The following is a 27,623-nucleotide window of genomic DNA, read 5'->3' as shown; positions in this document are numbered from 1 at the left end:
GGAGTTTCTTATTAGAACACCACGTTAACCAACTTGCCGCCCTGGACAACGATCACCCGTCGGCGCTTCTCCCAATCATTCTTCTCACGAAGCCATAACTGTCCGTCCTCGGTTTCCAGGACCTGTTTCACAATCCAGTCCTGTTCCTCCTGCGAGGGCGGGGAATTTTTAGCCTTGGTCTTGGGAGAAGGCGTTGGGGATTGCATTCGTGGAATGGTCACTGCGCAGCGCAGCTTGCCGTTTATCTGGATGGCGACGGTCTGGCCGCCGCGAGAGGAGAGAATGTCCACTTGTTCAAAGGTGAGGAGTGGAGTGGGCCAGGTGGATGAGTGGATTGATGGCACTGGGTTTATCTGGGATTCGTTCAGGTGCAGGACCTCCCAGCATTCAGAGGAGAGAGCGGGTGCTATTGGGGCTAGGAGGCGTAGGAGGGATGAGACGGATAGGTAGAAGATAGCGGGCGACGAAGGAGGCGAGGAGATGAGAGTGTTTGTTAGCTTGGTCAAGTCCGAAATGACCGTGTTGAGCCCGTAGGGATTCTTTTCGATACAGGCTGTCACGGATGAGATGGTGTTGTGAGTGGCCAAGATGGCATCGGCATCTGCGTCGCTCAGATCCTGTAGGGACGATGGGAGAAGGGCTGCATGCGCGGTCGACCCGATGTTTTCTAGAGATAACCCCCCTGATTCGCTCACTACACTACCCGCATCGTAGACAAGTTTCGAAAGTCGACCGAACCAGCGCTCGACACCAACAATCTTCGTTTCATCCCACTCGAGGACTTCACTGACCGGGGCCGAAAACAAGATCTGCGCGCGAGTGGCATCGGCGCCATATTTCAACGCGCACACGGTGGGATCCACCCCGTTGTGTTTGCTCTTTGACATCTTCTCAAATGAGATGTTGGGCGACACTTGAGTGCCGCTGATCAAAGGCTTGTCCGGGTTGGTAAGGTCCACTTCAGACGGAAGCAGGAATCGGCCAGTCGAGGGCTCGGAGAAAGTTTTGCCGTGGACCATTCCCTGGGAGAGCAGCATCTTGAACGGCTCTGCTGGTGTCTCGCTGGGTGCCGGGAAAAGCTCAGACTGGGACAGAAACTTGTAGATGAATCGGGCGTAGAGCAAATGCAGAATCGCATGTTCGACGCCCCCAATATAGACATCCACCGGGCCCGCCACAGAGGGTGAAAAGGGGGTTTCCTTGTTTGCAGCATCCAAGAAGCGCAGGTAATACCAAGAGGAGTCCACAAAGGTATCCATGGTGTCTGTATCACGCCGCGCGGGCCCTCCGCAGCTTGGACAGTTGGTATGAAGCCACTCTTCAGATGACTCAAGCGGGTTGCCTGTCTTTCCCTTCAGCCAATCTCCTTGAATCTTCGGGAGCTTCACGGGAAGGTTTTCCGCCGGCACCGGCACGGCACCACAATCACCACAGTGAATGATGGGGATAGGGGTACCCCAGTATCGCTGACGACTGATCAGCCAGTCCCGTAATCGCCAGCTCTCAACAAAATCAGCCTGTCCGACTTGCTTGAGATCGGTGACGATCTGCTCCGCGGCGTCTTTCGAGCGCATGCCTTGATACTTCCCGCAGCGGGACGTGAGGAATCCCTCATGAGTAAAAGCCTTCGCGTCTTGAGCGGGCACAGTCGTGTCTTTCGCTTCTGATGGCTCCGACTCGATGACAACAGAGATCGACTCGGGGTTCACATTCTCCTTGAAGAACATCAGGTCTCGCGTGTCGTGACCCGGGACACCCATCACAGCGCCTCCTCCGTAGTCGCCGAGCACGTAGGGTGCCACGAAGAGGGGAAGCGGGCGCGCCAAATGAAGGCTGTCGGTGTCGATCTTTTGCAATGGATGCGAGGCCTTCATATCGATCAAGCGGTAGCCAGCCTTCGAGTCCGGTGGGAGCGATGACGCCTCCTCCAGAAACTTGCGCAGCTCACCATCCTTCTCAGCCGCCTTTAAGACAATGGGATGCGTTAACGACAGAGCCAGATATTCAACCCCATGCAAAGTGTCCGGCCGCGTGGTGAAGACATCCACATTGACTTCCTCATCCCCTGCAAGAACAGGAAACTGAACTTTGGCACCATCCGATTTGCCCAGCCAATTCCGCTGCATTGACAACACATGTTCTGGCCATCCACCAGTCAACGAATCAAGGTCCCTCAAGAGCATCTCTTTGAAGTCGGTAATGCGAAAGAACCACTGCTTCAAGTTCAATTTCTCGACCTTCGCACCAGACCGCCACGAGAACCCATTCGCATCCACCTGCTCATTCGCCAACACCGTCTTGTCCACAGGATCATAGTTGACCAGCGCCTCCGCCTGGTACGCCAGTCCCTTTTGGTACAGCATGAGGAAGATCCGTTGCGTGTGCTCATAGAATTCCGGCGCGCAGGTTGCCAATTCCTATGCACCCAATAAAAAGTAAACATCAGCCAGTACAATCCGAATTGATTGACATCAACATACCCGGTCCCAATCAAATGAAGCAGAAATACTCCGCAGCTGCGCCTTCATCTTCGCAATATTCTGCTCCGTCCATTCCGCCGGATCAACGCCTCGCTCGATGGCCGCGTTTTCCGCTGGCAGTCCAAACGCATCCCAGCCCATGGGATGGAGGACCACGTGTCCGCGCATTTTGTAGAACCGAGATATGACATCCGAGATAGTGTAGACGCGGAGGTGGCCCATGTGCAGCGTGCCGGAGGGATAAGGGAACATGGACAGGATGTAAGACTGCGGTTTGGGAGAGGATGGATTGTTCTCCTGCGCTGCCCGATTCTGCTGCTGCTCCGCATCCCATCTGGCTTGCCATTTCTTGTCCAGCGCTGGCAAGTCGAGTTTGGGGTAGGTTGTCGCGAGGCGGATTGCGGTGTGAGGGACGTTAGGGAAGGCCCGCCGGAGGGACACCGGGCGTGTCGCGCACCGTCGGCTGGGGGCCAGTGAGGGCAATCGGATGCGTGAAAGGGTCAGCATGGTCGCTGCTCGGTCACAGTGTCAGCGAGACATGGGTGTGGTGGTGGTTGGTGTTTTGTCGGAGTTGCAAACAAAATTCCGGGGAGTCTCAGCGGCTCCGATTGGACTAGCGTAGTTGGATCAACTAACTATACAAACTCCTTGTAGTTGGTTCTATTGCTCTGTTATTCTACACTCTAGCGAAACTATTACCCCATTTATAACCGCAAAATCTCTCCGTTCTTTCCAATTCCACCCCGGAAATGGTCCGCGACCACCCTACCCCCGAGCACCGTCTCATCCACCACGCCCTGCACATGCTTAGGCTCAACCCGGCCATACCAGATCCCCTTCCCGGCCAGCGGGTGCTCCTCCTCACCCATCCTCATCTTCGGCGGAATATACACAATGACATTGCCCGCATACTTGTGCCCGCCAATGTGGCTAATCAGTCCCAGATGCGCATGGCGCGGATCATCCACAATCGTCCCGGTATTATCAGCCGATGTAAACCCTCGCGCTTGCAGCACGCGCTGAAACTCCGTCTCTAGAACAGGTCCCATCACGCCGCAGCGCTTGTCGCGGCCTCCGTGTCCGCAGATGAGGATGGTGGGCGAGTAATTGATGTCCACGATGTCCGGGAACTGCGAGGCCAACTCGGGGGAGCGGGTCATTTCGGCGCGCTTGGTTGAGGGGAGAGAGGAGTGCATGTCGTGGAGGTGTGCGGGGAGAAGGAATGCGCGCACAAAGGTCGTCAGGTCTGGAGATTGATCGGGTGTGGTGTTCACGGGGATCGAGGGGATGTATTTGAACGCGGGGAAGAGGAATGCAGATGCCGTAGAAGTAGAAGAAGTTGAAGCGGCGGGCGCGATACAGGAATTGGAAACCAGAACATTATTGAAGGGCTGTCCATCCGAAGAATCAGTAATGGCTCAACGGGGACATGCCAGGAAGGAAACCTACGTCGAGATACGGACCCCCGCGGCCGAGCAGCCGCTTCAATTCGCGCACCAGATCGCCCCAGTTGGTATTGTGACCGTCACTCTCAATGCGACTCGTCCAGTCCCGTTGTCCCGTACAAACTAGCAGCTGCTGCGCATAGGCAGCCATCGTGCCGTTCAAAGGATGATCATAGTCGATCGGGAGCCCCTCGGGCATGGACGGGGTGGCGGGACAGTCGCAGGTGGGTTCGGGGCAGGTCTTGGTCACGGGGAAGGGTGGAGGGATGTCTAGTCGCGCGCGCAGACGGCTGGAGTGGCATGGCGTGGTGGAGAGGAAACGGTGCCGGGGACGGATGTCGGGCGCGCCGCTCCAGGCGCGCGTGGATGGTGCGAAGGGGGTTGGGCGGAGTCTCATTGAGGGATTCGGGAGGGAAAAGAGTGTAGATTGTAATAAAAAAGAAGATCTAGGTATAAAATGTGCAGAGAATGAAAGGCTAAACGGATGGTGAGAAGGAGGAAATTGACTGCTGTCCCTTGTGTCCGAGGCCGAGAACTCGGAGCGGAGATAACCGATGAGACCATACTGATTGGTAGAAGGGACACGATTTAGCAGAGAACAACAGAATAGAAAAAGAGAACGTGTAATGGCACTAAAGAGGTCATGTTCACCAGATAGACGGGTGTTTACTAGAATACCTGTGGCGCAGGGTTTCCTGAGAATAGTATTCCGGAGTACTGGTATCTGCTGGGTGTCCAGTCAAATATGTATCGAGGCAGGACTCAACATATACATCCGCGATCCTTGTTCTCCCCGATGTCTGCTCCCCATTCCTCACCTGAGGTCCCGGTCGCTCACAACAATTTACACCGAAGCTCATATGAAAATACTCCGTTGATCGACCTATGCGTAACTGGGTTCGATGGATCGGCCGCTAACGACGACGATGAACACGTTCAGAGGGGGGAGCTGGAGTGCGAATGAGAGGACCGAGCTGGACATTCTTTCCGCAGAATAATCATCAATTAGTCCATGACTCCCAATTGCATTCCCGACGCGACAGGGACAGCATGTTCCAGCAGAAGGGCAGTGTCTGGCATTCAAAGATAATCGAGTGCAGCGAAGAAATATATCATGGTGGTCCTGCAGAGGAGGTACAGCGTCGGCAGTTAGGCAGGTTTCCTACACCGGACCAGGTAGAAAATTCCCAGCTTTTCTTGATCGGGACAACGGGTCCCCTGCGGGAACGAACGGCACACAGAATCATTCGTTCTTAGTCCGACCCGCGCTCTCCTCACGGGAGCGGGTCTGAGAGGGGAGTACGGATGAGGGTCTGAGGAGATAGAGGAATGTCGGATCAAGAACGGGAATGACTCGGCAATGGATGTCAATGATGTTTCATGTTCATCATGCTTGTTTTCGAGGCCAGAATTCCATGGTTAGGATCAGCCGGGTTGCTGGGCCGGTTGGTTCAATGTTTGTTGGCCTCCATCCAGATAACTTATGATCTCAAGATTCCCCTCATTACGTCAGCACCCCCCCCCCCCTCGTGCGGAGACCGTATTAGGTGCTTCTTTTCTTTTTTTTTTTTTTCCGGTCGGGCCGGTTGAGAATTATGGGCGGTTGTGTTATGATGGTGTACAGGGAGTGTTGTGTGCTGTGTATATACGACGCGATGGAATTCTGATAGACTGAAATCAGATCGGTTGGTCATATGTATGTATCCGTCCTCCGCGCCGTCAGCAAAGAGGTCAGTGATCCGTGAGAGCAAGAATACGAAGCTTGGACTAGATAGTGAGATCAACACACTCGGACCAGACTCTGAGATTCTGCAAGTGACAAGGTTTGGCTCCAACCCGCCAATGCCCATCGGCTCTGGCGCGCTCACTAGTGCATCCCCTCATGCGGAGACGGGCCCGAGTGGACAGCCGCGGTGGTCCAAGCTCATTTGTGGGATCTTGAGGGGAGACGGCGATGTCGCACAGCGGGGGCTATATAATAGTCGTGTCCTTCCCCGAGGTGAGTGGTTGGCAAGTAACACGTACATTTCAATCAAGGTGTGTAACTTTCCCACCCTTGCTTTCCCCGCAGACCTCATGACTTGAGAACTAACCGTTCCTTCGCCCCAGTTTAACTTCCTATCTACACTACACTTCTCACCTTCTTCAAAATGGTATTTCCCCCCTCTCTGGCCCGCTCTCTGCGACGGCCTGCTTCCCAATTTGTTTCTGGCCTGTCAAAGCCTGCTGCCTGCACCCCTTGGGTGCGGGCCTCCACCGCGTGCAGGCCTCATCTTTGGCCAACCAACGCTTTTGCCAACGCTCGTCTGCTAACCACGTCTGCCAATCTTCAGGGTAAAGTTCTCCTGGTTCTCTACGATGTAAGTATTGCCATTTGTAAAGTTGATCCATTCAATACTAATGGTCTATAGGGTGGCGAGCACGCCAAGGACCAGCCCATGCTGCTGGGCACCACCGAGAATGAGCTCGGAATCCGCAAGTGGCTCGAGGATGCCGGCCACACCCTGGTCACCACCTCCGACAAGGAGGGCGAGAACTCGACTTTCGACAAGGAGCTGGTCGATGCCGAGGTGATCATCACGACTCCGTTCGTTAACCCCCGCAAACCCCCTCCAACGACACTTCACTGACCATCTCCCAGCTTCCACCCCGGCTACCTGACCGCCGAGCGTCTGGCCAAGGCCAAGAACCTGAAGCTGGCAATCACGGCCGGTATTGGCTCGGACCACGTCGATCTGAACGCCGCCAACAAGACCAACGGCGGCGTCACCGTCGCCGAGGTCACGGGCTCCAACGTCGTGTCCGTCGCCGAGCACGTTGTCATGACCATCCTCGTCCTGGTGCGCAACTTTGTGCCCGCACACGAGCAGATCCGCCGTGGTGACTGGGACGTCGCCGCTGCGGCCAAGAACGAGTTCGACCTCGAGGGCAAAGTCGTCGGCACCGTTGCCGTCGGCCGCATCGGTGAGCGTGTGCTGCGTCGTCTGAAGCCCTTCGACTGCAAGGAGCTGCTCTACTACGACTACCAACCTCTCTCCGCTGAGGTCGAGAAAGAGATTGGCTGCCGTCGCGTTGAGAACCTCGAGGAGATGCTCGCGCAGTGTGATGTCGTTACCATCAACTGCCCTCTGCATGAGAAGACCCGCGGTCTGTTCAACAAGGACCTGATTTCCAAGATGAAGCCTGGTGAGTCCCGAGTCCCTTGATCTTCCGAGGAAAACCACGCCCGAACTAACATGCCCAGGCTCCTGGCTCGTCAACACCGCCCGCGGCGCCATCGTGGTCAAGGAGGACGTCGCCGAGGCCGTCAAGTCCGGCCACCTCCGCGGTTACGGCGGTGATGTCTGGTTCCCCCAGCCCGCACCCAAGGACCACCCGCTCCGCTACGCCCAGCACCCATGGGGCGGCGGCAACGCCATGGTGCCGCACATGTCCGGCACCTCGCTCGACGCCCAGGTGCGCTATGCCAACGGCACCAAGGCCATCCTCGACAGCTACTTCTCTGGCCGTGAGGACTACCGCCCGGAGGACCTGATCGTCCACAAGGGTGACTATGTCACCAAGGCGTACGGCCAGCGCAAGTAAAAAATTCAACTTCCACTGGTGCATGCTGCAATTATTTGTTCTGAGTTTTGATGATGGATGTTAATATTCACTTTTGGTTCGACTTCCCAAGCAGGGGAATATACTGGGAAAATTGTAGCATCATTAACGATACCAATGCCATGATATCTTGTTCCGATCGGTGTTCTCAGTAGAAAAAAAAGTCGATCCCGACCAATTTTGGATAGTAGAGTTGTAGGAAAGATGCAACGCATGCTATAAACAAGGAATCAGAAAAACGCCGACCCATGAGCTATATGACTGACAGAAGAACAATCATCACCGCCGCCCATTTGACCGCGAATCCACCTCGTCATCACTATCGTCCATAAAGCCCTCCTCAAGATCACGACTTAGCCGCCCCTCCGCCTCGGCCGCCGTACTGCGCCTCCGCTCGAGAGCCTCCCTCCGTGCCGAATTCGTATTCATCCCGACCATGATCTCCCCCTCCTCGTCGTCGATGCTGATATTTTCGTTGTCATCAGCCATGTGTGCGCCGTTCCGCCACGATGCGGGTAAGAAGAAGCGCATTACGGAGTCGGCGATGCGGTCGCGGAGGGAGAGCGTGTGCGCGGAGATGGAGTGGAGGGGCAGGTATTGTGAGTAGCGTTGATGGTAGCGCCAGAAGTAAGGGATGATCACGAAGGAGAAGAGGAGGTACACCGTTAGGGCGATCACGGCGGGAATGAGGATTGTCTGCGTGGTGGTGGTGTCAGTGCTTCTTCTTCCTGAGTACATCCTGCTGGTGGAAGTGTAATGGGGAGTATGTACCTTTGCGAAGCTCATTGAGGACCCCATGGTGCGGGATGAGCCAGCCCACTGGCCGTTTTAGTGGACTGTTTACTTGGGTCAGGGGAGTCTTAATACCCAGAGTTAACTGGCGCCGATAAGATACATGGATGGGAAGGGGCTGACCACGTGACTGCATTGTGACGGGTCACGTGCAAGATAGTTTCTCCGGCCCGAGACAGAAACCCCCCTAAGCAAGCATAATGTTTGTGAATAGTTGACCCCGGGGATTTGGCCTGACTATCGATCTCTCTGTCTACCTTGGCCACTCACCGCCACTGGGCTCTTGCAGGGACTTTCCTTCTCTTGCTCTTCTTCCTTGAATATCTCCTGTCTTTGTCTGGTGAGTGCGGTGCGCCGGGCCTTGTTATTGTCCCCTCCCTATCAGCACGGCCTCCCGCTGTATTCAACCGGGGATAGTTCCAACTAACCACCCACACAAAAGGGACGAAACAAACCGGCCCTCTTTTGAATGTCCTCATCTTCCAGAACCTGCGATCCGATTTTGTTTTAACGTCACTCTCGGAGTGCTAGGCCCAACGCTCATGTTGCGCCTTGCCTCTGCTCAGTGACGCCCGTCAAGATGCCAACCAGTACACCTGGCTCCGATAAATCAAGGCAAACGTCAGCCGGAAAGTCGTTTTTCGGGAGGAAACTGTACAAGGATCGGCCGGGTGACGACCGCCACGATGGATACGCCGGATCGCACGACAGTCTGGCGCCGCCCGCGGCCAGTAGTGCGGCGGGCTCTCGCTCATCTCGCTACTCCAAACGAGGGTCGATTCAGTCCGTCGACCTGAACCACGATATGGACCCCGGCAGCTTCGCGCCGGCGCCGGGTGTCATTACCTCCATCCCCTTTGAAAGCCTTCCCTCCGATACCAAGACCCCGATAACCATCGACAGCATGTCCCGCCCAGATTCATCGTCGCGTCATGACCCAGCGCAGAACCACGCTGGCAATCAATACCAGACATGGGCCGCTTCATCCGCGCCGAATGGTTACAGCTCACACCCCTCTGGCCCGCGGCCGCCCCCACACTCGTCCAACATGACCATGAGCAGCAGCACATCTGGTGACCGTGGAGCGCGATATCAACAGTGGGGGAGGCCGGGGAGTTCAGCAGCGAATGCCGGTTCAATGGATTCTTCCTCGAATTCTCGCACATCTCTCGACCAGGCCAGCATCTATTCCTCCCATTCATCTAACACGCGGGGCTCGAATTATTGGTCTTCTGACGGCTCGGCTCGCACTCTCACGACTTCGCATTCGGGGGATCGCAATACTATCTTCCAGAGTGGAAGTGCCGGCCGCTTGTCCAATGCGCCGGCCCCGTCAAATTATCCGCCGCCGCCAGACCATTTTCTGACTCGACCGAGGGATGACCGCGTGGTTGATCAACTGTTTTTGGATTTAATGCAGAAACGAGGCTGGCAGAATCTTCCCGAACAAGCCAAGAGACAGATGCTTGCCTACCCGGCCTCCAAGAAATGGACTTTGGTCCATCAGGACCGGTTGACGGAGCTGCAAGGAGAGCAGAAGAGACGTCAGACTGCGCGTCAGACTCAGTACCAGGAAGGGATGTCCGGGTTGTTGGAACGTGCCGACGAAGAAGGCAGCCCTGAGTGGTATGTCAAGAAGGTCATGGACGATACCATTACATCGAAGCAGCTCGCTAGTTTGAGTGTCAGCCTACGGACACAGCCAATTAGGTAAGGACTGCTTTTTTATTTCTTCTTGTGCAACGCTAACACGTCAATTTTAGCTGGGTGAAAGCTTTTGTGGAAGCGCAGGGTCAGATTGCTTTGACAAATGTCCTTCTGAAAATCAACCGAAGAAAAGCTTCCGGCCCCGTTCCTGCTGCCCCGACTGGTGATCGAGATCTGGACCGAGAGTATGATATTGCGAAATGTTTGAAAGGCCTGATGAACAACAAGTATGGCGCGGATGATGCTCTGGAGCACCAAGGTGTTCTCGTGGCTCTCGTTACCTCGCTGGGATCGCCTCGTTTAAATACCAGGAAACTCGTTAGCGAGGTCTTGACCTTCCTCTGTCACTGGGCCGAGGGACAAGGACACCTGAAAGTCCTTCAGGCCATGGACAAGGTCAAGCACGACCACAACGAAACTGGCCGGTTCGACGCCTGGATGCGCATTGTCGAGGTGACAATTGATGGCCGTGGCAAGATGGGGAGCCTTGTTGGCGCCAGTGAAGAGTACCGCAGCGGAGGTATTGGCATGGAGAATCTGCTGATGGAGTACGCGGTCTCGACTATGATCCTCATCAACATGCTGGTCGATGGAGCGGAGACCGACCTGCAACTGCGGTGCCACATTCGCGCCCAGTTCATTTCATGTGGCGTCAAGCGTCTCTTGACGAAGATGGAGGGGTTCCAATACGAGGTCATCGACAAGCAGATCGAACGGTTCCGGGAGAATGAGGCGATCGACTACGAAGATCTCCTCCAGCGGGAGGGCAGCAGCACGAAGGACAGTGTCGAAGGCGAGGTGAAAGATATGAGCGATCCGCTCCAAATCACCGATGCCATTGCCACCAAGATTCAAGGTAGTCGTGCACACGACTACTTCCTGTCTTCCATGCAGCACATGCTTCTCATCCGGGAGAATGCAGGCGAGGAAGGTCTTCGTATGTTCCAGCTGGTGGACGCCATGCTGAGCTACGTTGCTATGGACCGGCGGCTTCCCGATATGGACCTTCGGCAAGGCTTGAATTTTACGGTTCAAAGCCTCTTGGACCGGCTTCACACCGACGCAGAGGCCAGGCAGGTGTATGATGAGTCTCTCGAGGCTCGTCAGATCGCCGAAGCTGCTATTGCTGAGCGTGATGAAATGAAAGCACAGGTCGAGCTTGGTGCTGAGGGTCTTGTCAAGAAACTTCAGAAGCAGATCGACGAACAGGCTGGCATCATTGAGCTCCAAGGGCGGCAGAACGAGTCGTTCAAAGCCGAGGTCGCGGAGGTGCAAAGGCTGCGTGCTCAGGAGCTGCAGCGCAACGAATTGGAGACTCGAGAGTTGTATCTCATGCTGCGCGACGCCCAGGATATTGCTGCGTCTAACGCCAAGAAGGCTGCCAGCGGCACCTCCGACAAACTCGCAGAAGAGGATCCTTCCAAGATGCCTGGCGTCATGGACCGAGAGCGGCTTATGGAACGTCTGGAGCGGCAGCTTGAACGAACCAAGACTCAATTCAAGCTTGAGGGCAAAGTCTGGGGCCAGCATGGACCATCTGATCGGTTGCGCGAGCTGCGTGAGAAGATGGACGGAGAAGACGATTCCAGCGACGACTTCGAGGAACAGACCCGTCGCAGACTGGATCCCGGCGCCCTTGGCTCTGTTTATCGGAAGAGAAGCCATGTGCCAGAGATGGCTCACACGCCTGAGAGCGGCGACTCGATGACAACCGTGGATGAGAGTGACGAACTTGAGTACGAAAAACCTCGCATAGTGGAGCTATCACGCCCGCAGCGCATGAACACTGCCCAGGCGACTGGTCTGCTGGGTGAGCTTGCTTCCAAGTTGCCTAAATATGCTGCCGATGATACCGAAGGCGATGTCTTTATGGCTGAACCTCCTACTACCCTTTCGGCTGAAGAGGCCGCTCTTGCTGCAGACGAACCAGTTTCATCGCCAGAGAAGGAGAAGGCCGCTTTGGCCGCCATGCCCCCTCCGCCGCCGCCGCCTCCTCCCCCAGGCGCGGCCAAGGGAGTATCCGCTATGCCACCACCGCCTCCTCCGCCCCCCGGAGCAGCGAAGGGTGTTTCTGCACCACCACCACCGCCGCCACCTCCCCCTCCTGGAGCCGCGCAGGGACCCGCCCCACCGGGAGCTGCGAAGGGACTCGCTCCCCCTCCGCCTCCTCCACCCCCATCGTCAGCACCCGGCATGGCTCCGCCGCCTCCGCCTCCCCCAAGCGCTCCCTTGGGCGCGGGCTGGAGACCAGCCTATTTGGATGGCAACTCTGCTGCACCATCAACGACCGTTATGCCCTCTATTCGTCCTAAGAAGAAGCTTAAGGCTTTGCATTGGGACAAGGTCGATACTCCTCAGGTGACGGTCTGGGCAACGCATGCACCGACACAGGAGGAGAAGGAAGAGAAATACACCGACCTGGCCAAGAAGGGTGTCTTGGATGAGGTCGAGCGTCTGTTCATGGCGAAGGAAACCAAGATCTTTGGGAATAGTACAGCAGCGAAGCAGCGCAAGGACAAGAAGCAAATCATCTCCAACGACCTCTCGAAGAATTTCCAGATCGCCCTGGCCAAGTTCTCCCAATATCCTGCGGAAGATGTGGTGCGGATGATTATTCACTGTGACCGCGAGATTCTGGATAACATGGTTGTCATGGATTTCTTGCAGAGAGACGAGCTGTGCACGATCCCCGAGAACGTGGTTAAGTTGATGGCGGCATACAGCATGGACTGGACCGGTCCTGGTGCGGCCAGTTCTGAGCGCGAACAGGATCCCACCGAGTTGACTCGCGAGGACCAAATTTACCTCTACACTGCCTACGAGTTGAACCATTATTGGAAGGCCAGAATGAGGGCTCTGGCGTTGACACGCTCGTTCGAACCCGAGTACGAGCAGCTCTCTGAGAAGCTGCAGTATATCGTGAAGGTCAGCGAGTCGCTGCGGGATTCGGTTTCGTTGATGAATGTTCTTGGCCTGATTTTGGATATTGGAAACTTCATGAACGACGCCAACAAACAGGCCCAGGGCTTCAAGTTGGGGTCGCTCGCTCGTCTTGGCATGATCAAGGATGACAAGAACGAAACGACCTTTGCCGACCTCGTCGAACGTATCGTTCGCAACCAGTACCCCGAATGGGAAGGTTTCGTCGATGAGATCGCCGGTGTGGTCAGCCTGCAAAAGGTCAGCGTCGATCTGCTGCGTCAGGACGCCACCAAGTATATCAACAACATCAAGAACGTGCAGTCTAGCTTGGATGCGGGCAACCTGAGTGACCCCAAGAAGTTCCATCCCCAGGACCGTGTCAGCAACGTGGTTCAGCGATCCATGAAGGACGCGAGACGCAAGGCCGAGCAATTACAGCTATACTTGGATGAGATGATCAAGTCATATGACGATATCATGGTCTTCTATGGCGAAGATAACTCGGACGAGAACTCTCGCCGCGACTTCTTTGCAAAGTTGGCGTCGTTCCTCATGGAGTGGAAGGTTAGTTTTTCCTGCTACTCACGCTATTGACGCTGCTAACAATATTTTCAGAAATCACGAGAGAAGAACACCACCCTGGAGGATTCCAGGAAACGCACCGAAGCGTCTCTGGCGCGCAAGCGGGTCAACGTTACCCTGGCGAACAACGTTACCACTCCCTCGGAATCGCCCACCTCCGCTGCCTCCAGTGGTGCAATGGACTCCCTCCTGGAGAAGTTGCGTGCTGCGGCTCCTCAGGCCAAGGACCAACGAGATCGTCGTCGTCGTGCTCGACTGAAGGAACGGTACCAGGTCCGAGTTGCCTCTGGCCAGCAGGCTCCCGATGGCGATGAGGGAGAAGGCAACGAGGGCGAGGATGCCAACGGCGAGACAAGCCTTGCCGAGAATGGTCTTCTGAGTCCCCCGATCCTCGAAGAGGGTGAGGACGACAGCAAGGAAGTCTCCGAGGGCGAGGACGTTGCCGACCGTGCTGCCAGTATGCTCATGGGGTTGAGAAGCAACTCCGATGCGAGCGGTGAGCGCCAGAGAAGACGCAGAGAAAGTGCCGACGAGGAACGCCGAAATCGCCGCGCGAGAAGACGTAATGGTGCAACAAGCGGGAGCAAAGATAGTGCCGACGGCTCGGGGCTTCCGTCTGTGCCAGAGCCCGAGTCCCCCAGTGCGGATGACCAGCCGCTACCTTCTCCGCCGCATGAGGACGAGTCAGCTTCACAACAGCCGCCCTCGATTGTCGTGTCCGAACAGCATGATAACGCCAAAGGTTCCTCTGCAACCCAGCCGATTGAATTGTCGGATTGATTGAAACGAGACGTTGCTTGCTCATTTTCTAATCTAATGCTTGATAGATTCTCATGTCGTCTCTGAATCTTTGTTTTTCTTTTCTTCTGCCCTCGACTGTATAATACCCTTTTCACCTTTACTGCCCCCAGTCATCCTCTTCCTGTCGTGCTCCTTGAAACATTTTCTGTTTTGTCGTTTTGATGAGCCTTGGGTTGGCAAGCATGGTGTGTCTGTCATCATAACATCTTCCTTTTTTGTCTTTTCTTCTGTGCAATTCTTGTCTCTGTCGGGGGCATCCCTCATCCCTTTGCATACCCATAACGTCATGGTTCTTGGGGACCTGTCATTTCTCTGTCCCACTACTACTACCTCTCCGTCTCTCTCCTTGTACATAACTTTCTACCGGACTTTTGCTGCACTTTCACGCTTTACCGGGCATGAACATGTCGCCGTGATCGGATGGGCGCCATCGAATCACATGAACTGAATGCATTGTTGAAGCTGGTTACTTGTTTTAGAGCGGTTGTTATGGAGATTCTCTGCTGTTTGTACTGGATTGCTGGATCTTCTAGGAGAAAATTCGACAGTGTACATACATATCCACATACACATACATCTCTTGATTTGTAGGGGCTGATATCATTTCACGTGACGTCTCACCTTATCGACGGGCAGCGACAACATCGAACTTGCACTGCTGCCTTCTCGTCTCTGTCGCCTAGTTCTGCGCATGCGAGCATTCTGTCCTCGAGCCGCTCGCCGGGCAGCTCCATTCCTCCTATCATGGAACCGATCCCTGCAACATAACAGCCTCCGCCATGTCCGACACGATGTCGCGATTCTCGCCGTCCCAATTTCACCGACGAAAGGGCACTGGCGAAGCTTCTCTTCGACCAAACCTGCTCGCTTCATCCTAGATGGGGACTCTACAATCTACGCTCTATCCACCGCTCCCGGCAGAGCAGCCATTGCAGTCGTGCGCGTCTCCGGACCTTCCTGTGCATCTGTATGAGAATCTATTGGCATCAAACTTGAAATGTATTTTACTCACGATCATTTTTAAAACAAAAACAGATATACAATGCAGTATGTCCCCAAGCACCACTCCCGAAACCGCGGCGCGCAGCCCTCCGCACCCTCTACGATCCTCACCAGACACCGTCTGCGAACAGCGTCCTCGATGCCGGTGCGCTAGTCCTCTACTTCTCCGCGCCAAAGACCGTGACTGGTGAAGATGTACTCGAGTTTCATATTCACGGCGGCCCGGCCATCGCCAAAGCCGTACTGGGTGCCATCGCGCGAACAAACACCCCCGATACCGTTGTTCGGTACGCAGAACCAGGCGAGTTCACCCGCCGCGCATTCATGAACGACCGCCTCGGTCTACCCCAGATCGAAGCATTGGGGGATACACTATCCGCCGAGACGGAACAGCAGCGCCGACTTGCAGTGCGGGGATCTAGCGACGCATTGCTGAATCGATACGAGTCCTGGCGTCAGCAGCTGTTGTATGCGAGGGGAGAGCTGGAAGCGTTAATTGATTTCAGCGAGGACCAACACTTTGACGAGTCGACCGAGGAACTGGTTGGATCGGTTGCGGGTCAGGTGCGCGCGTTGCAGACGCAGATTGAGTTCCATATACGCAATGCCTCGAAGGGGGAGTTGCTGCGCAATGGGATCAAAGTTGCGCTGTTGGGTGCGCCTAATGCGGGGAAGAGTTCGTTGCTGAATCTGGTTGTGGGGAAGGAGGCTGCGATTGTTTCGACAGAGGAGGGGACTACGAGAGATATTGTGGATGTGGGTGTTGATCTGGGCGGGTGGTACTGTAAGCTTGGGGATATGGCCGGTATCCGGGCTGATACTCTTGGGCTCGGGGGAGGTGTTGTGATTGGGGCTGTGGAGAAAGAGGGTATTCGCAGGGCGAGGGCGAGAGCTTTGGAGTCGGATGTTGTCATTATGGTGGTATCTGTGGAAAAGGGTTCAAGTGGTGCCCGTCTTTTTGTTGAACCGGAGGTTCTCGACGCAGCGAAAGCCTGCCTGGATGCTGGGAAGTGTCTTGTTGTGGCCGTCAACAAATGCGACAGGCTCCCTGCTGCCCAGCGAACCGGTGTGCTACCAGAGAGGATAGCCAACGAGATCCACGAAGTCTTCCCAGCAGTCCCGCAGGATCGGGTTTTCGCGATCTCTTGTGAAGAAGCACGGCAGGGCGCATCGTCGTTACCAGAATCAGACCCGGGAAATCTGCAAAAATTCCTCCGCGGCCTAATCTCGACCTTTGAACAAATTGCTTCACCCGAAGGCGACGAAAGCGGTCATTATAACACCTCTTATTGGGAAGATTCACTAGGCGTGACACATCGCCAAAGCTCTAATCTACAAAGATGTCTCGACCATCTCAATGATTTCCTGTCTCAAGCTTCTCCTGCTCATCCTGCGCGCGAGGACCGTGGCATCGACGCCCTGGAGTCCGAAGTGGATATCGTGACCGCGGCGGAACATCTGCGCTTTGCGGCGGATATGCTGGCCAAAATCACTGGCAAGGGCGAGAGCGGTGATGTTGAAGATGTGCTGGGTGTTGTCTTTGAGAAGTAAGTTTTCGGATCGTCATTCTGGGATCCGAGATTGTGGGACTGACTGGCTGGATTTCAGGTTCTGTGTTGGCAAATGATCGAGACTTGGTCCTGGAGAGTCTCAGTCTCTTGCGGTTGCAATGACTGAACGGGATTTTGCATGGCCTGTCGCCTAGGACTGCTTCGTTGCCGTTGGAACGATGTTGGTTCTGTGAGCTGAAGCCCGATTGTCGATTCTCCCGCGCATAGCGGTCTTGCCTAGATGGCTAGTTGCCATTGGCTAATAGGTGCAGCGCATGCACTGCCGAGTTGGACGGCGTGTTATATCCTCCTCTGCCCATTATGACGAAAGGGGGTGGAAGGTGGATCTGGGGGTTGGTGTAGTGAAATGTACGATAGAGGTTGACAACTCTCGAGAGCTTGTATTTGTATCTGTGGTGTGATATAATTTGATAACTCGTGAAAAAAAAGAAGAAGCTCTCCGATCATATTTATAAACTCCTGGGGCATGTCTGCCTTGCACCTGGGCACCCTGCCCGGTGTCCCCGATGAATCATCCCCAGGCACCCACTCACCCAGGGTCATTCGCCCGTCCTCCCGATAGTTTTCAGCTTCCATGTCTCTTCTAGAAACGCCATCTCGCTTGGAATGTACTGGAAGCGCCCAAATTGTTCCTGCCCAGACCGTGCCCGAGACGTGTATCGGCAGGTCTGAGTCAGGGCAGACGGTGTGTGTTTCCATACTTAGATACCTTCCTAAACAAGACCCCGACTTTGTTCTTATTCTGATTTCGATTTTGATTCTTTGTTCCTTTCTCTTTCCTTCTTTTCTTGATTAGCATTCTGGTTAAAGTCTTTTGTGAATAATTCATTCTTGGACCTCTTCCGTCCTCTTTCAGCTATCTATTATTAGCTGCCCCGTTTCGTTAGAGATTGAGACACCATAGCATTGGCCCGATCGGTCTCAAATTTCTCTTTGGACACGGTGGTCTATTATTGTTTTTGTTGTGGCCCCATTTTGGTTTGTCACGAAGGAAGAATAGAGTGTATTTCTTCAGCGCGTCAGATTCTATTCTTAGACCGGATGATCCCCTCGTAGGGCTGACCATCCACGAACTCCGCGATTACATTAGAAATCCAAAGTTACCTTCCACATTGGAGTTCATGTCACACAGACAGGCGGAAGTGACGCAGACCACCAATCAACAGAGAACGCTTGCTAAAAATAAAAATAAGAATCGAACGTTGGGCCCCTGCAGTAGACCTGGCTGACATTTCGTTCTCTGTGCGACTGCCGGCGAGGCTGACTGACTGACTGACTGACTGACAATGACGTCAAACATCACAGTCACAGTGGTCGCCTGTACTTCCACCGACGGTCGCTAGTCAGCCTCTTCAACTTCAGCACACAACCTTCGCCATGGAGGAAGAAGAGACGGAGATGCCTTTTTTCGGAGCCTTGGCTGATGTAGCGCCGACGATTGGTTCAACCGCGGTTTCTATTAAAAACCGGATCGAATGTGAACTAGATAGAACAGTCTTTTGCAAGTACATCGCATTTACAACCGTTCCTCCAAGCCTCCTCGAGGATCGCAAGCGCCCCATCTTCCCAAAGCCAACTAGGGTTTCCTACAATTACGAGACGTGAGACTAGTGATCCCGATTTGCCAATCGATCTCCGCCCGAGATCAAGTAAAGAGACTCTCATCATGGACCCCGCCTCCCCGCTTCTCCGCGTCAGATACCGATGCCCTAATGCGGCAGTCGATTGTGTCATCCCACCAGTTTCCACGACTGTTGGGCTAACCTTTCTAGTCATCCAGTTTGGTGAGATATTTCTTCGGCAACCAGTGGCGCCCGAGCATGACATCCCTGTGTCGCGTCAGTGGATGGATCATATTTCCAGGATCGTGTGGGCCGAACTTGAGATCTGAAGAGATCCCTCCCATTGTCCTGCGCGGTTGTGACTCCAGACGACACTCTAATCGGGAACGCTAAACCCGTTCCGGTATGCATTTCGACGCACCCAACTATGTCCGTTGCTTCGCTGGATTTATCTTCGGGCTCGAGACATATAAAGCAGGCTCGATCGGTCTGCATTTCAATACTGACTACACCAGTAGGCTACTACGCGATTTTCTTATTCTTCACAATTCCGAGCAACCACAATCTTAACAATGGAGACCGCGGAAACAATCCTCATCACTGGCGGCAACGCTGGACTCGGCCTGGAGATGGTCAGAGCGCTCTGCAAGGAGTCGATCCCCTACAACATCATCATTGGTAGTCGCGCTCGTGAGAAGGGCGAAGAAGCCATCGCCAAGATCCAAAAAGAGATCCCTCAGACTCGCAGCACACTCAGCGTGGTTCAAATTGATGTCGCGAGCGATGCCTCAATTGAAGCCGCTGTTGAGTATGTGACAAAGACCTACGGCAAGCTCGATGTACTCATCAACAACGCTGGCGCCAATTTTGACGGTGCAATTCAAGCCGGCGAGCTCACTCTCCGGGAAGGCTGGAACAAATCTTGGGATACCAACGTCACCGGCGCCCAGGTTACCACCTCGCTCTTTCTCCCGCTGTTGCTCAAAGCAGCCCAGCCGCGGCTGCTGTTCATCACGAGTGGCACATCTCCCCTTGTCGACACAGAACGGATGGATGCACAGTATGCTGCGCTCAACACTTCGCCGGATGCTGGATGGCCCAAACCCAGCAAGATGAATCCAACGGATGCGTATCGCAGCTCCAAGACGGGCCTCAACATGATGATGCGACAGTGGTATCGTATCCTCAAAAACGACGGTGTCAAAGTCTTTGCTGTTTCACCCGGCTTCCTCGCGACTGGGTTGGCCGGTATTGGCCCGGAAACGCTGAAGAAGGTGAGCATCCAGCGCAACTGTAAAGGGCCAGGGCTGACTGATGAATATCTAGATCGGCGCTATCGAGCCCTCGGCTGGGGGAAACTTCGTGAAAGATGTTGTGCAAGGAAAGCGTGACGCTGACGAGGGGAAAGCCATCAACGTGAATGGTATCCAGCCGTGGTGAGGCGTGAGATCTAGCCCTAACCAACAATCCCAGCCTGAGGTTATACGATCGGGGGAGGGGCTTAAAAGCGAAATCTCTTCCTTTTGTACATACAGTTACCATGTAGCTCCCCGGGCCATTGGTATCGAATCTGGGTAATTTCCTGTCTTTCTGGTTATGAACACGATCGATAGGCCTAGGTAAACCATCTTGCCGAATATAAGCTCTGTACCCCACTCTCTAGACTCCTCTCACCAAGGACCCTCGATCCTAGTCGACTGTCTATTGTTGATAACATCACCATGACCACCACTGCAAGCAATACTTTGACTGATCAGGATTTTTGGTAAACCAGGCTACAATTTCGCATTTGGGAACTCAATATGTATCAAACTATTCAAAGTGTGGATAGACGTGAATGACTAGAGGGCTTGTATAGACACTCTACAGATAGGGACTATTTACAACTAATCAACGGAGACACTATAGGACATCCATAATACAATATTTACAAAGTGTGAATAGCCAGCTCATGGACACCTTCGCGAAGTTCATGAATACCAGACCTCACATTCACATCGGTGTCTGGCTCAGCCTGGCCCTCGGATGCAGTATAGACCGAAGAAAAAGACTCCGAATCAGATCCATAATCAGGGCTCTCGTCATGGCTGGCTTTTTTCGGAGAAGACACTGACCCAGACTGAGACCGGGGAAGAATTAAATTCTGTGTGGATGGTATCGTTCGGGGAATGTATGCTGCATCATCCTGTTGCTCCAATACTGAGACGGGAGAAGGAACAGTAGGAATAGAAAGTCCGGCCCTATACCCATCCGGAGAAGCCTGCGTGGGTGGTGATGGCCATCGAACAGGTATAGGCCGAGGAATAATTGTTGCCGATGTCCCAGGAATATTATGAGGCGTGTTTTGATGCTGCTTAGGTTTTTCTGCTGCTTGTTGTTCAAGTTGTGGCAGGGATGATCTGTGTTGAGATTCTCGCAGCAGTGCCGTTAGATGGGGAGGCAAATCTGGCTGATCCGGCAGCCTCAAATCACGAACGCCAGTACCCGGGGGCATGGTGGCTTCTGGGGCATATCGACGCATGCCTTCTGGCGTCGCAGATCGACTACTTGGTGGCCCCTGTTCCAAATTACCGGGAAGTTCTTGAGGATCTCCAAAATGAGGGATTTCACGAGAAATCTGAGCTGGAGGAGGGGATTTTCTCTCCTCAGCCCATTCGCGCAAGCTCGTCAAGGCGGTTCGGATGCATTTTAGCTCGCGGATCATGGATTCAATAGTCAGATCGGCATCCTTGAATTTACCGAGTAGCTTGTTTAGCCCGTCGACTGTCGAGAGGATAGCCCCGGCGACCTGGACGCCTCCTGATATGATGCCGAAGACAGTGACAGGGTCCATGCTGGTTATACAGGGGCATGTTAATAGTCATTGATGGTTGCAGAGAGGAATTGTTGCTGCTCGAACGGGGCTTAGCACGGGGCGATCTCCTGGTGAAAGAGAGGATAAGACTGGTTAAGTGTAAAACAAGATGAATTTTCAAGAATGCGCTTTTTCAACAGAAAATTGCTTTTTGTACATTTTGGTCGCAACACCGACACATTCTACAACAGAAGCGCTGTGTATAGCACAATATAGCTCGGGTATCACGTCAAACGCCAGATTCCGCCTTCGATCCGCTCAAGCTCAAGCTCCGATCGCGTTCTTAACCCACTTCTCCAGGCCGCCCTTGGCGATGATCTCCTGCACGTTCGGCGGCAGCTCACCGACCTTGTGCGTCCACTTAGGCCCATTCGGGCCCTCCTGCACCTCGATCTGGCTGCGGCGCACATCCCAGGTCAACGTCCAGCCCGTACGACGGGTTAGGGCCTTGCCGTCAGACCCAAAAGCCTCACGTAGACGGGTAATTAGACGTGGAACCTCCAGTCCCATTAGAGCGTTGTTGATGCTATTCCGCGAGAAGATGTTGCCGAAACTGCCGGACACCACGAGAGGGATTTGCTTGGCCAGAATGGCAGTGGCGGCTTGCTCGCGCGAACTGCCACAGCCAAAGTTGAAGCCAGACACCAGGATATCGCCTTGCTTGGCAATTGAAGAGAACTCGGTGTCATAGTTAGACATGCACACCTCAGCCATGGTCTCAACGGACACATCGTCCTGGTAGGTGAATTTTCCCGGATAGATCCCATCGGTGTTAATGTTGTCGGCGTCACAGAAGACGATCTCACCGGAGACCCGCTCAGGGAATCCAGGGTACACTTCAACCAAGGCATCGCCTGTCGAAGAAGCTTCGGCCTCGGTCTCGGTCGGCTCAGGGGCAAATTTCTTCTCGCCGTCGGCCACAAGCTCATCGATCTGGCCAATCACTTTCTCGAGAGCCTCCTCCGCGGTGATCATCCGGCCTGGACTCTCACCCTCGCCCCGAATGACACCATCCCAGCCCTCGGGTGTCTGATACCAGCCAGGTCCACATAGTTTACCGTTTAGGGCGCTCGCCGCCACAATCTCAGGGCTAGAGAGGTACGCCTTAGCATCCGTCGAGCCCATCCGGCCCTTGAAGTTGCGGTTAGAGGCGCTGATGCCAACCTCGCCGGGCTCAAGAAGACCAGTACCTAGGCCAATGCAAGGTCCGCACCCAGCGGGCAGAGCCGTGGCACCGGCATCAAGCAGAGTCTGCCAGTCACCAGCTTCCTCAGCAGCGATCTGCTCGGGGATAGAAGCGGCGGCAATATAGAACTTGACGCCGTCCGCGATCTTAGGGATTTGACCGCCATTCTTTTCAGCGGCCTCCTTGAACACGCGGGCAGCGGCGGCGATATCAGAAGCGCGTGAGTTCGTACAAGAGACGAGGTAGGCCTTGTCCACCTTGATATCGGCGGCCTCCAATTCATTGAGAGGAGTAGCCACCTTCACGGAGTTAGGGCCCGACACGTACGGAGACAGCGAGGACAGATCCAAGAACAGCTCCTTGGCGTATTTGGCTCCCTTATCGGCAGTCAAGGGGTTTGCAAACAGCTGCTCCAAACGCGGATGGGTGAACTGCTGCGGGGCCAAGGTCTTAAAAGGGCCATCGGCTAGACCCATGGCGGCAGTCGTCGCCTTAGCCCTCAGCCAGCCCTTCAATACGTCGTCGATGGGGAATAGGCCGGTCAGCGCGCCCCACTCGGTGGTCATATTTGCGATCGTCAACCGGTCATCCACGGGCAGACTTCTCATGGTTTCCTCGGAACCAGTGAACTCGATGGCGTGGTTCAGGACATCATCTTTATCAAACAGTCCACATAGGGCTACAATCACATCTTTGCCCGTCACGCCGGGAGGCATGGTTCCGGTCAATGTGACCTTGGTTTGTGGTGGAATCTGCCACCAACTCGTCCCCGTCGCCCCTATGTTTTATATCAGATCCTTGGGGTCATGCAAGAAAATCGGAAAGGGCACTAACATATACTTGCAGCATCTGTTCGTACGACAGCAGTTCCCACACAACCTAGTCCGCCATACATGTTCGAATGACTGTCCGAGGCAACTACCATGGTTCCGGGCCTTGCTCTCGTTAGCAAAGAATGTGAATTGCAGGAAGCATGCGACATTACCAAGCGAAACCCTCTTCTACCATAATTTGATGTCCGATTCCGCGTCCGGCTGGGTAGAATTCGACGCCATGTAGCTTGGCAAAGTCTTCGATCTGCTGGTATTTCTGTATGTTCTTCTCGGACTTGTTCTGCACGTCGTGGTCGAGGGTCATGACGATCTGGTCCGGATTGTGAAGTTTGGAGGCACCGATAGACATGAACTTCAGGGCCACCGGCCACGAGTTATCGTGGGTCATGCATCGGTGAGGTGAGATGGTCACGTAGTCGCCCGACTTGACGAATTTGTCCTTGGCGAGCCCGACGGAGTACTGCTGGACAATCTTTTCGGTGAGGGTCTGGGGCACGGCCTTGGAGGCCTGCATGGAGGAGAAAACCGCGGCCGTATCAGGGTCGTCTAGCTGGGAGTGGAAGGCTTGTGAGAAGAAGACACCAGTGGAGGCGAAAGTCCGACGCTGTTGGGTTCTAGCGACAGAACTGGCGACAGAACCGCGCAGCAAGACCCAACGCCGGCCAGTGCTGGCGGATGGCATCAATCGGGACTGCATGAGGAGAGGAAGGTCAGTACTTGGGGAAAATCAATTGGGCTGGAAACTAGTTGGGCCATGAGACACTCACAGTCATGTTGCGCACCGTCCAACTCTCCGAGCAATTACAGTCAATCGGTCCTTCCGAGTTCACCAAGGGAAAAATCACGGGCAAATAAGGACGCCCCGATTAGTAGAGGAGATGACTCAGCGGACCGGCGATCGGTGAAATGCTGGGCACGTGACAATGTATCTGCCGATGTCGGAGAGCATCGATGGTGTAGAGAGCCATGGCGAGCAGAGCAGAGCCGAATATTCAGTTACAATCTTGACTCTATTGAAAAAAGAAGAAGAGATCTGATGAGTACTGTTTGTTTCTATGGAAAAGACAATCCCTACGACCTAGTACTATTTATTAACTCTGTACTCGGCCTGGAGAAACTTGGGAAGTAAGTATAGACTCTGCTCAACATCAAGCAGGCCGATCACCACCACCCACTACTGTACTATGCACTGCTGCTGCTGTTAGGGTCAAGAAGATTCCTCCTGCTCGAGTGTCCAACCCGAGAGCAATAATTGGTGTCGTCAATTCGCTTCAATGGCATCTGACTCATACCCCGCCATAGCCGCCGAGATTTTCGGCCATAATCGTACTGGAATTGTACGTACATTTTCACCCGGTGAATCTATAAGGGCAAGCCTACAGTCCGCACTTATTATTGTACATATTTAAAGTTGTTGATCCACCAGGTTGCGGGTCGACCTTATTCTCTGCTATTTTTTTCCTCCTCTCCCGCTTTCCCTCCTTCCTTCCCATACCCCTCACCACCACCGCCACCATCATGCCGACCCGACAAGAAGTCTCCTACTTTGGAGCTGGCCCAGCGCCGCTCCCAACCCCCGTCGTCGAGGCTGGCGCCAGGGCTTTTGTCAACTACAACGACTCGGGACTCGGACTCGGCGAGATCTCGCACCGCTCCCCCGCCGCCAACAAGATCCTTGACGAAGCCAAGGCGAACCTGACCACCCTTCTCGATATCCCGGACAACTATGAAATCCTCTTCATGCAAGCCGGCGGCAGCGGCGAATTCAGCGCCGTCGTACATAATCTGGTGGCAGTCTGGGTCGAGCGCCGACGTCGTCGCGCCGAGGCGGATATCTCCAAAACCAACGCGGAGAAGGCGCAGGTCGATGAATTGGTTTTCCAGCGACTGCAAAAGGAGGTTGAGGAGGAGCTGAAGCTGGATTATCTGGTGACGGGTTCGTGGTCGCTCAAGGCCTCGCAGGAGGCAGCCAGACTGGTCGGCGCGAAATATGTGAATGTTGCGCTGGACGTGAAGAAGGCTAATGGTGGGAAATTCGGCACCATCCCCGCCGAGGAGACCTGGTCATTGACTCCAACCAAGAAGGAGGGCGGCAAGGGCTCGGCATTTGTCTACTTCTGCGATAACGAGACGGTGGACGGCGTGGAATTCCAGAGTTTCCCCAAGTCTCTGGAGGCGCAGGGCCAGGATGCCGAAGATGAACGGCTGGTGGTGGCAGATATGAGCTCCAACTTCCTCAGCCGGAAAGTCGATGTCCGCAAGTACGCGGTTATCTTTGTACGTGATTTGTTGATTTCTCTACGGCTCCCATCGTATTAACGCTCTATACAGGGTGGCGCACAGAAGAACATCGGAGTGACCGGTATCACCATCGCGATTGTCCGCAAGGATCTACTGCCACCTCAAACCGCAACGCCTCCCGCTGCGCTCCTGCACCGACTGAATATCGGCGGTCTACCGGGCCCCGTTGTGCTCGACTATGCCACAATCGCCAAGAATAATTCGCTCTACAACACTCTGCCCATCTTCAACCTCTGGATTGCCGGCCAGGTCATGGCCGATCTCGTGACTGCATTCGGGACCCAAAGAGTCAGCGGCCAGGAGGAGATCGCTGACCACAAGGCAAAGCTCATCTACGACGTCATGGACAAGTATCCGCAAGTGTACCATGTGGTGCCGGACAAGAGCGTGCGCAGCCGCATGAACGTCTGCTTCCGGGTCCACGGCGGTGACGAGGTCAAGGAGAAGGAGTTCCTGGCAGGCGCAGAGAAGCGATTGCTCCAGGGTCTCAAGGGTCACCGCAGTGTTGGCGGTATGCGCGCTAGCAACTACAACGCTGTTCCACTGGAAAACGCGCAGAAGCTGGTCAAGTACCTGGAGGACTTTGCGACGGGCCAGTAGATGAGGCTATGGGATGGATATGACCTTCAACCCGGGGTATTGGAGAGAAAAAATGATGTGATGACATGAGACAGAACAGTGGCTACTGTTTTATTCAACATAACCCCCCCAGTATATGCAAATATGCTACAGGAATCTCTGGTGGTGATACAACATAATGACATTAAAGCTTCCACACGGCCCATCCCTTCAGATCGAGCTCTTTGATGATCCCCTGGAGTGGTCCCTGGAGCTCCTTGCCCTGAGCCCAAAGCTTGGGGCCGGCCATATAGCTGATGAAGCCGTCGGGACCCGAGACCATGATCAGTTTGCTCCGGCGAGAGCTGTCTGCCGGGCGGGTGGATTCGGTGAAGCTTAGGATATCCTTGGTCCCAATGAACGTGTTTTGTTCGTCCAAATAGTAGTCCACGGTCACTTGGCCCGGGTATTGAGACTTCAGGGCTTCCAACTCACGCACTATCAGCGAAGTCGGTTTCTCTTGCTCGGGAATGGTTGGGGGAGTGGGGGTGGTGCTGCTCTCGGATGCTCCAAACCATCCACTAAACCAGGATCCACGAGATGTTGAGGTCTTCGAAGTATCGCTTTGCCCACCAAGACAATCCTCGCTTCGGCGATTCGCCCACAGAATATGAATCCTTGGCCGGGCCTCGCCGCGCCGGCTGAGCAACGAATAACCCGCCTGCAAAGCGGGAGCAATGCCCGTCCCACCGGCAATAAATAATATATCCCGTGTATCCTCTGGAATAGCACACTCAATCCGCGGTCCTCGAATCTCAACTTCGGCCCCGACTTCAAGATTATGCAGGTACCTCGAAACCTCGCCAAAGGGATCTTTCCGGATGAAGAACTGCAGATAGCCCTCGTTCTCCTCATCCACACTTAACGTTGTTGCTGCAGTCGTCGGTAGAGGAGTGTAATCTCGCCCGATTTGCAGCTGTGGCTGCTTGAACATCACGCTCCAGATCCCGGCGCGCCATGCTTCCTCGTAGACATCGTAGTTGGTGGCGCTCGGTATCCGAGGGCGGAGCGTGAATATGCTGCTGGTCGCGGAGACCGGTTCGCGCGATACGAGACAGTACTTAGTGAATGTGTCTGGGTTCAACGTCGCCGAAGAATTCGAGGTTTCCGAGCGGTAGAAGGCGCCTGCGCCGGCTGCTGCGGTCCCAATGGCAAGAACGCCTAGCCAGCGGCGGTGTTTCGGGGGTGATGGTTGTGAAGGCGCAGAAGTCGAGATCGCTCTTTGTGGCCGGGCGAATGAACAATGCCTGCAGCTACGGCACCGCACCAGGGGGTTCATGTCCGAGTCGTCGTGGTCAGACACAGACACAGGAAGGAAGAAAGATCGAGACCGGACTGACTTAGTCACGTCACGGGGGATCGAC

At 54.5% G+C, this 27,623-nt stretch overlaps 10 protein-coding genes across 10 annotated transcripts; 5 read left to right on the top strand and 5 right to left on the bottom strand.

Moving 5' to 3' along the window:
- Positions 1-11: 11 nt before the first annotated feature.
- On the bottom strand, positions 12-2,987 carry PFLUO_LOCUS3117 (uncharacterized protein; the record flags this gene model as incomplete). Its single annotated transcript, XM_073780329.1, has 2 exons — positions 12-2,417; positions 2,481-2,987. The coding sequence occupies 2 exons, from the start codon at positions 2,985-2,987 to the stop codon at positions 12-14; spliced, it is 2,913 nt and encodes a 970-aa protein (XP_073637195.1).
- A 197-nt stretch (positions 2,988-3,184) lies between these two features.
- On the bottom strand, positions 3,185-4,322 carry PFLUO_LOCUS3116 (uncharacterized protein; the record flags this gene model as incomplete). The annotated part of the gene is made up of 2 exons (XM_073780328.1): positions 3,185-3,871; positions 3,930-4,322. The coding sequence occupies 2 exons, from the start codon at positions 4,320-4,322 to the stop codon at positions 3,185-3,187; spliced, it is 1,080 nt and encodes a 359-aa protein (XP_073637194.1).
- Positions 4,323-6,075: 1,753 nt separating this feature from the next.
- Positions 6,076-7,510, top strand: PFLUO_LOCUS3115 (formate dehydrogenase (NAD+); the record flags this gene model as incomplete). Its single annotated transcript, XM_073780327.1, has 4 exons — positions 6,076-6,285; positions 6,337-6,512; positions 6,567-7,111; positions 7,170-7,510. 4 exons carry the CDS (start codon positions 6,076-6,078, stop codon positions 7,508-7,510), a joined length of 1,272 nt encoding a protein of 423 aa, XP_073637193.1.
- Positions 7,511-7,807: 297 nt separating this feature from the next.
- PFLUO_LOCUS3114 (uncharacterized protein) lies at positions 7,808-8,326 on the bottom strand (the record flags this gene model as incomplete). Its single annotated transcript, XM_073780326.1, has 2 exons — positions 7,808-8,224; positions 8,300-8,326. 2 exons carry the CDS (start codon positions 8,324-8,326, stop codon positions 7,808-7,810), a joined length of 444 nt encoding a protein of 147 aa, XP_073637192.1.
- A 574-nt stretch (positions 8,327-8,900) lies between these two features.
- PFLUO_LOCUS3113 (uncharacterized protein) lies at positions 8,901-14,311 on the top strand (the record flags this gene model as incomplete). The annotated part of the gene is made up of 3 exons (XM_073780325.1): positions 8,901-10,030; positions 10,084-13,513; positions 13,565-14,311. 3 exons carry the CDS (start codon positions 8,901-8,903, stop codon positions 14,309-14,311), a joined length of 5,307 nt encoding a protein of 1,768 aa, XP_073637191.1.
- Positions 14,312-15,023: 712 nt separating this feature from the next.
- PFLUO_LOCUS3112 (mitochondrial splicing system protein) lies at positions 15,024-16,885 on the top strand (the record flags this gene model as incomplete). The annotated part of the gene is made up of 2 exons (XM_073780324.1): positions 15,024-15,299; positions 15,368-16,885. The coding sequence occupies 2 exons, from the start codon at positions 15,024-15,026 to the stop codon at positions 16,883-16,885; spliced, it is 1,794 nt and encodes a 597-aa protein (XP_073637190.1).
- A 2,154-nt stretch (positions 16,886-19,039) lies between these two features.
- Positions 19,040-19,907, top strand: PFLUO_LOCUS3111 (uncharacterized protein; the record flags this gene model as incomplete). The annotated part of the gene is made up of 2 exons (XM_073780323.1): positions 19,040-19,741; positions 19,794-19,907. The coding sequence occupies 2 exons, from the start codon at positions 19,040-19,042 to the stop codon at positions 19,905-19,907; spliced, it is 816 nt and encodes a 271-aa protein (XP_073637189.1).
- Positions 19,908-21,585: 1,678 nt separating this feature from the next.
- On the bottom strand, positions 21,586-24,113 carry PFLUO_LOCUS3110 (mitochondrial Homoaconitase; the record flags this gene model as incomplete). The annotated part of the gene is made up of 4 exons (XM_073780321.1): positions 21,586-23,285; positions 23,342-23,442; positions 23,493-24,031; positions 24,108-24,113. 4 exons carry the CDS (start codon positions 24,111-24,113, stop codon positions 21,586-21,588), a joined length of 2,346 nt encoding a protein of 781 aa, XP_073637188.1.
- Positions 24,114-24,858: 745 nt separating this feature from the next.
- Positions 24,859-26,241, top strand: PFLUO_LOCUS3109 (Phosphoserine transaminase; the record flags this gene model as incomplete). The annotated part of the gene is made up of 2 exons (XM_073780320.1): positions 24,859-25,617; positions 25,672-26,241. 2 exons carry the CDS (start codon positions 24,859-24,861, stop codon positions 26,239-26,241), a joined length of 1,329 nt encoding a protein of 442 aa, XP_073637187.1.
- A 163-nt stretch (positions 26,242-26,404) lies between these two features.
- Positions 26,405-27,538, bottom strand: PFLUO_LOCUS3108 (mitochondrial peripheral inner membrane protein; the record flags this gene model as incomplete). Its single annotated transcript, XM_073780319.1, has 1 exon — positions 26,405-27,538. The coding sequence occupies one exon, from the start codon at positions 27,536-27,538 to the stop codon at positions 26,405-26,407; it is 1,134 nt and encodes a 377-aa protein (XP_073637186.1).
- Positions 27,539-27,623: the final 85 nt, after the last annotated feature.

Source organism: Penicillium psychrofluorescens (genome assembly GCF_964197705.1).
Source record: "Penicillium psychrofluorescens genome assembly, chromosome: 2".
In the NCBI taxonomy this organism is placed as follows: Eukaryota; Fungi; Ascomycota; class Eurotiomycetes; order Eurotiales; family Aspergillaceae; genus Penicillium; species Penicillium psychrofluorescens.
Note: the sequence above shows the minus strand (reverse complement) of the source record. Positions and strands in the feature narration are given on the sequence as shown.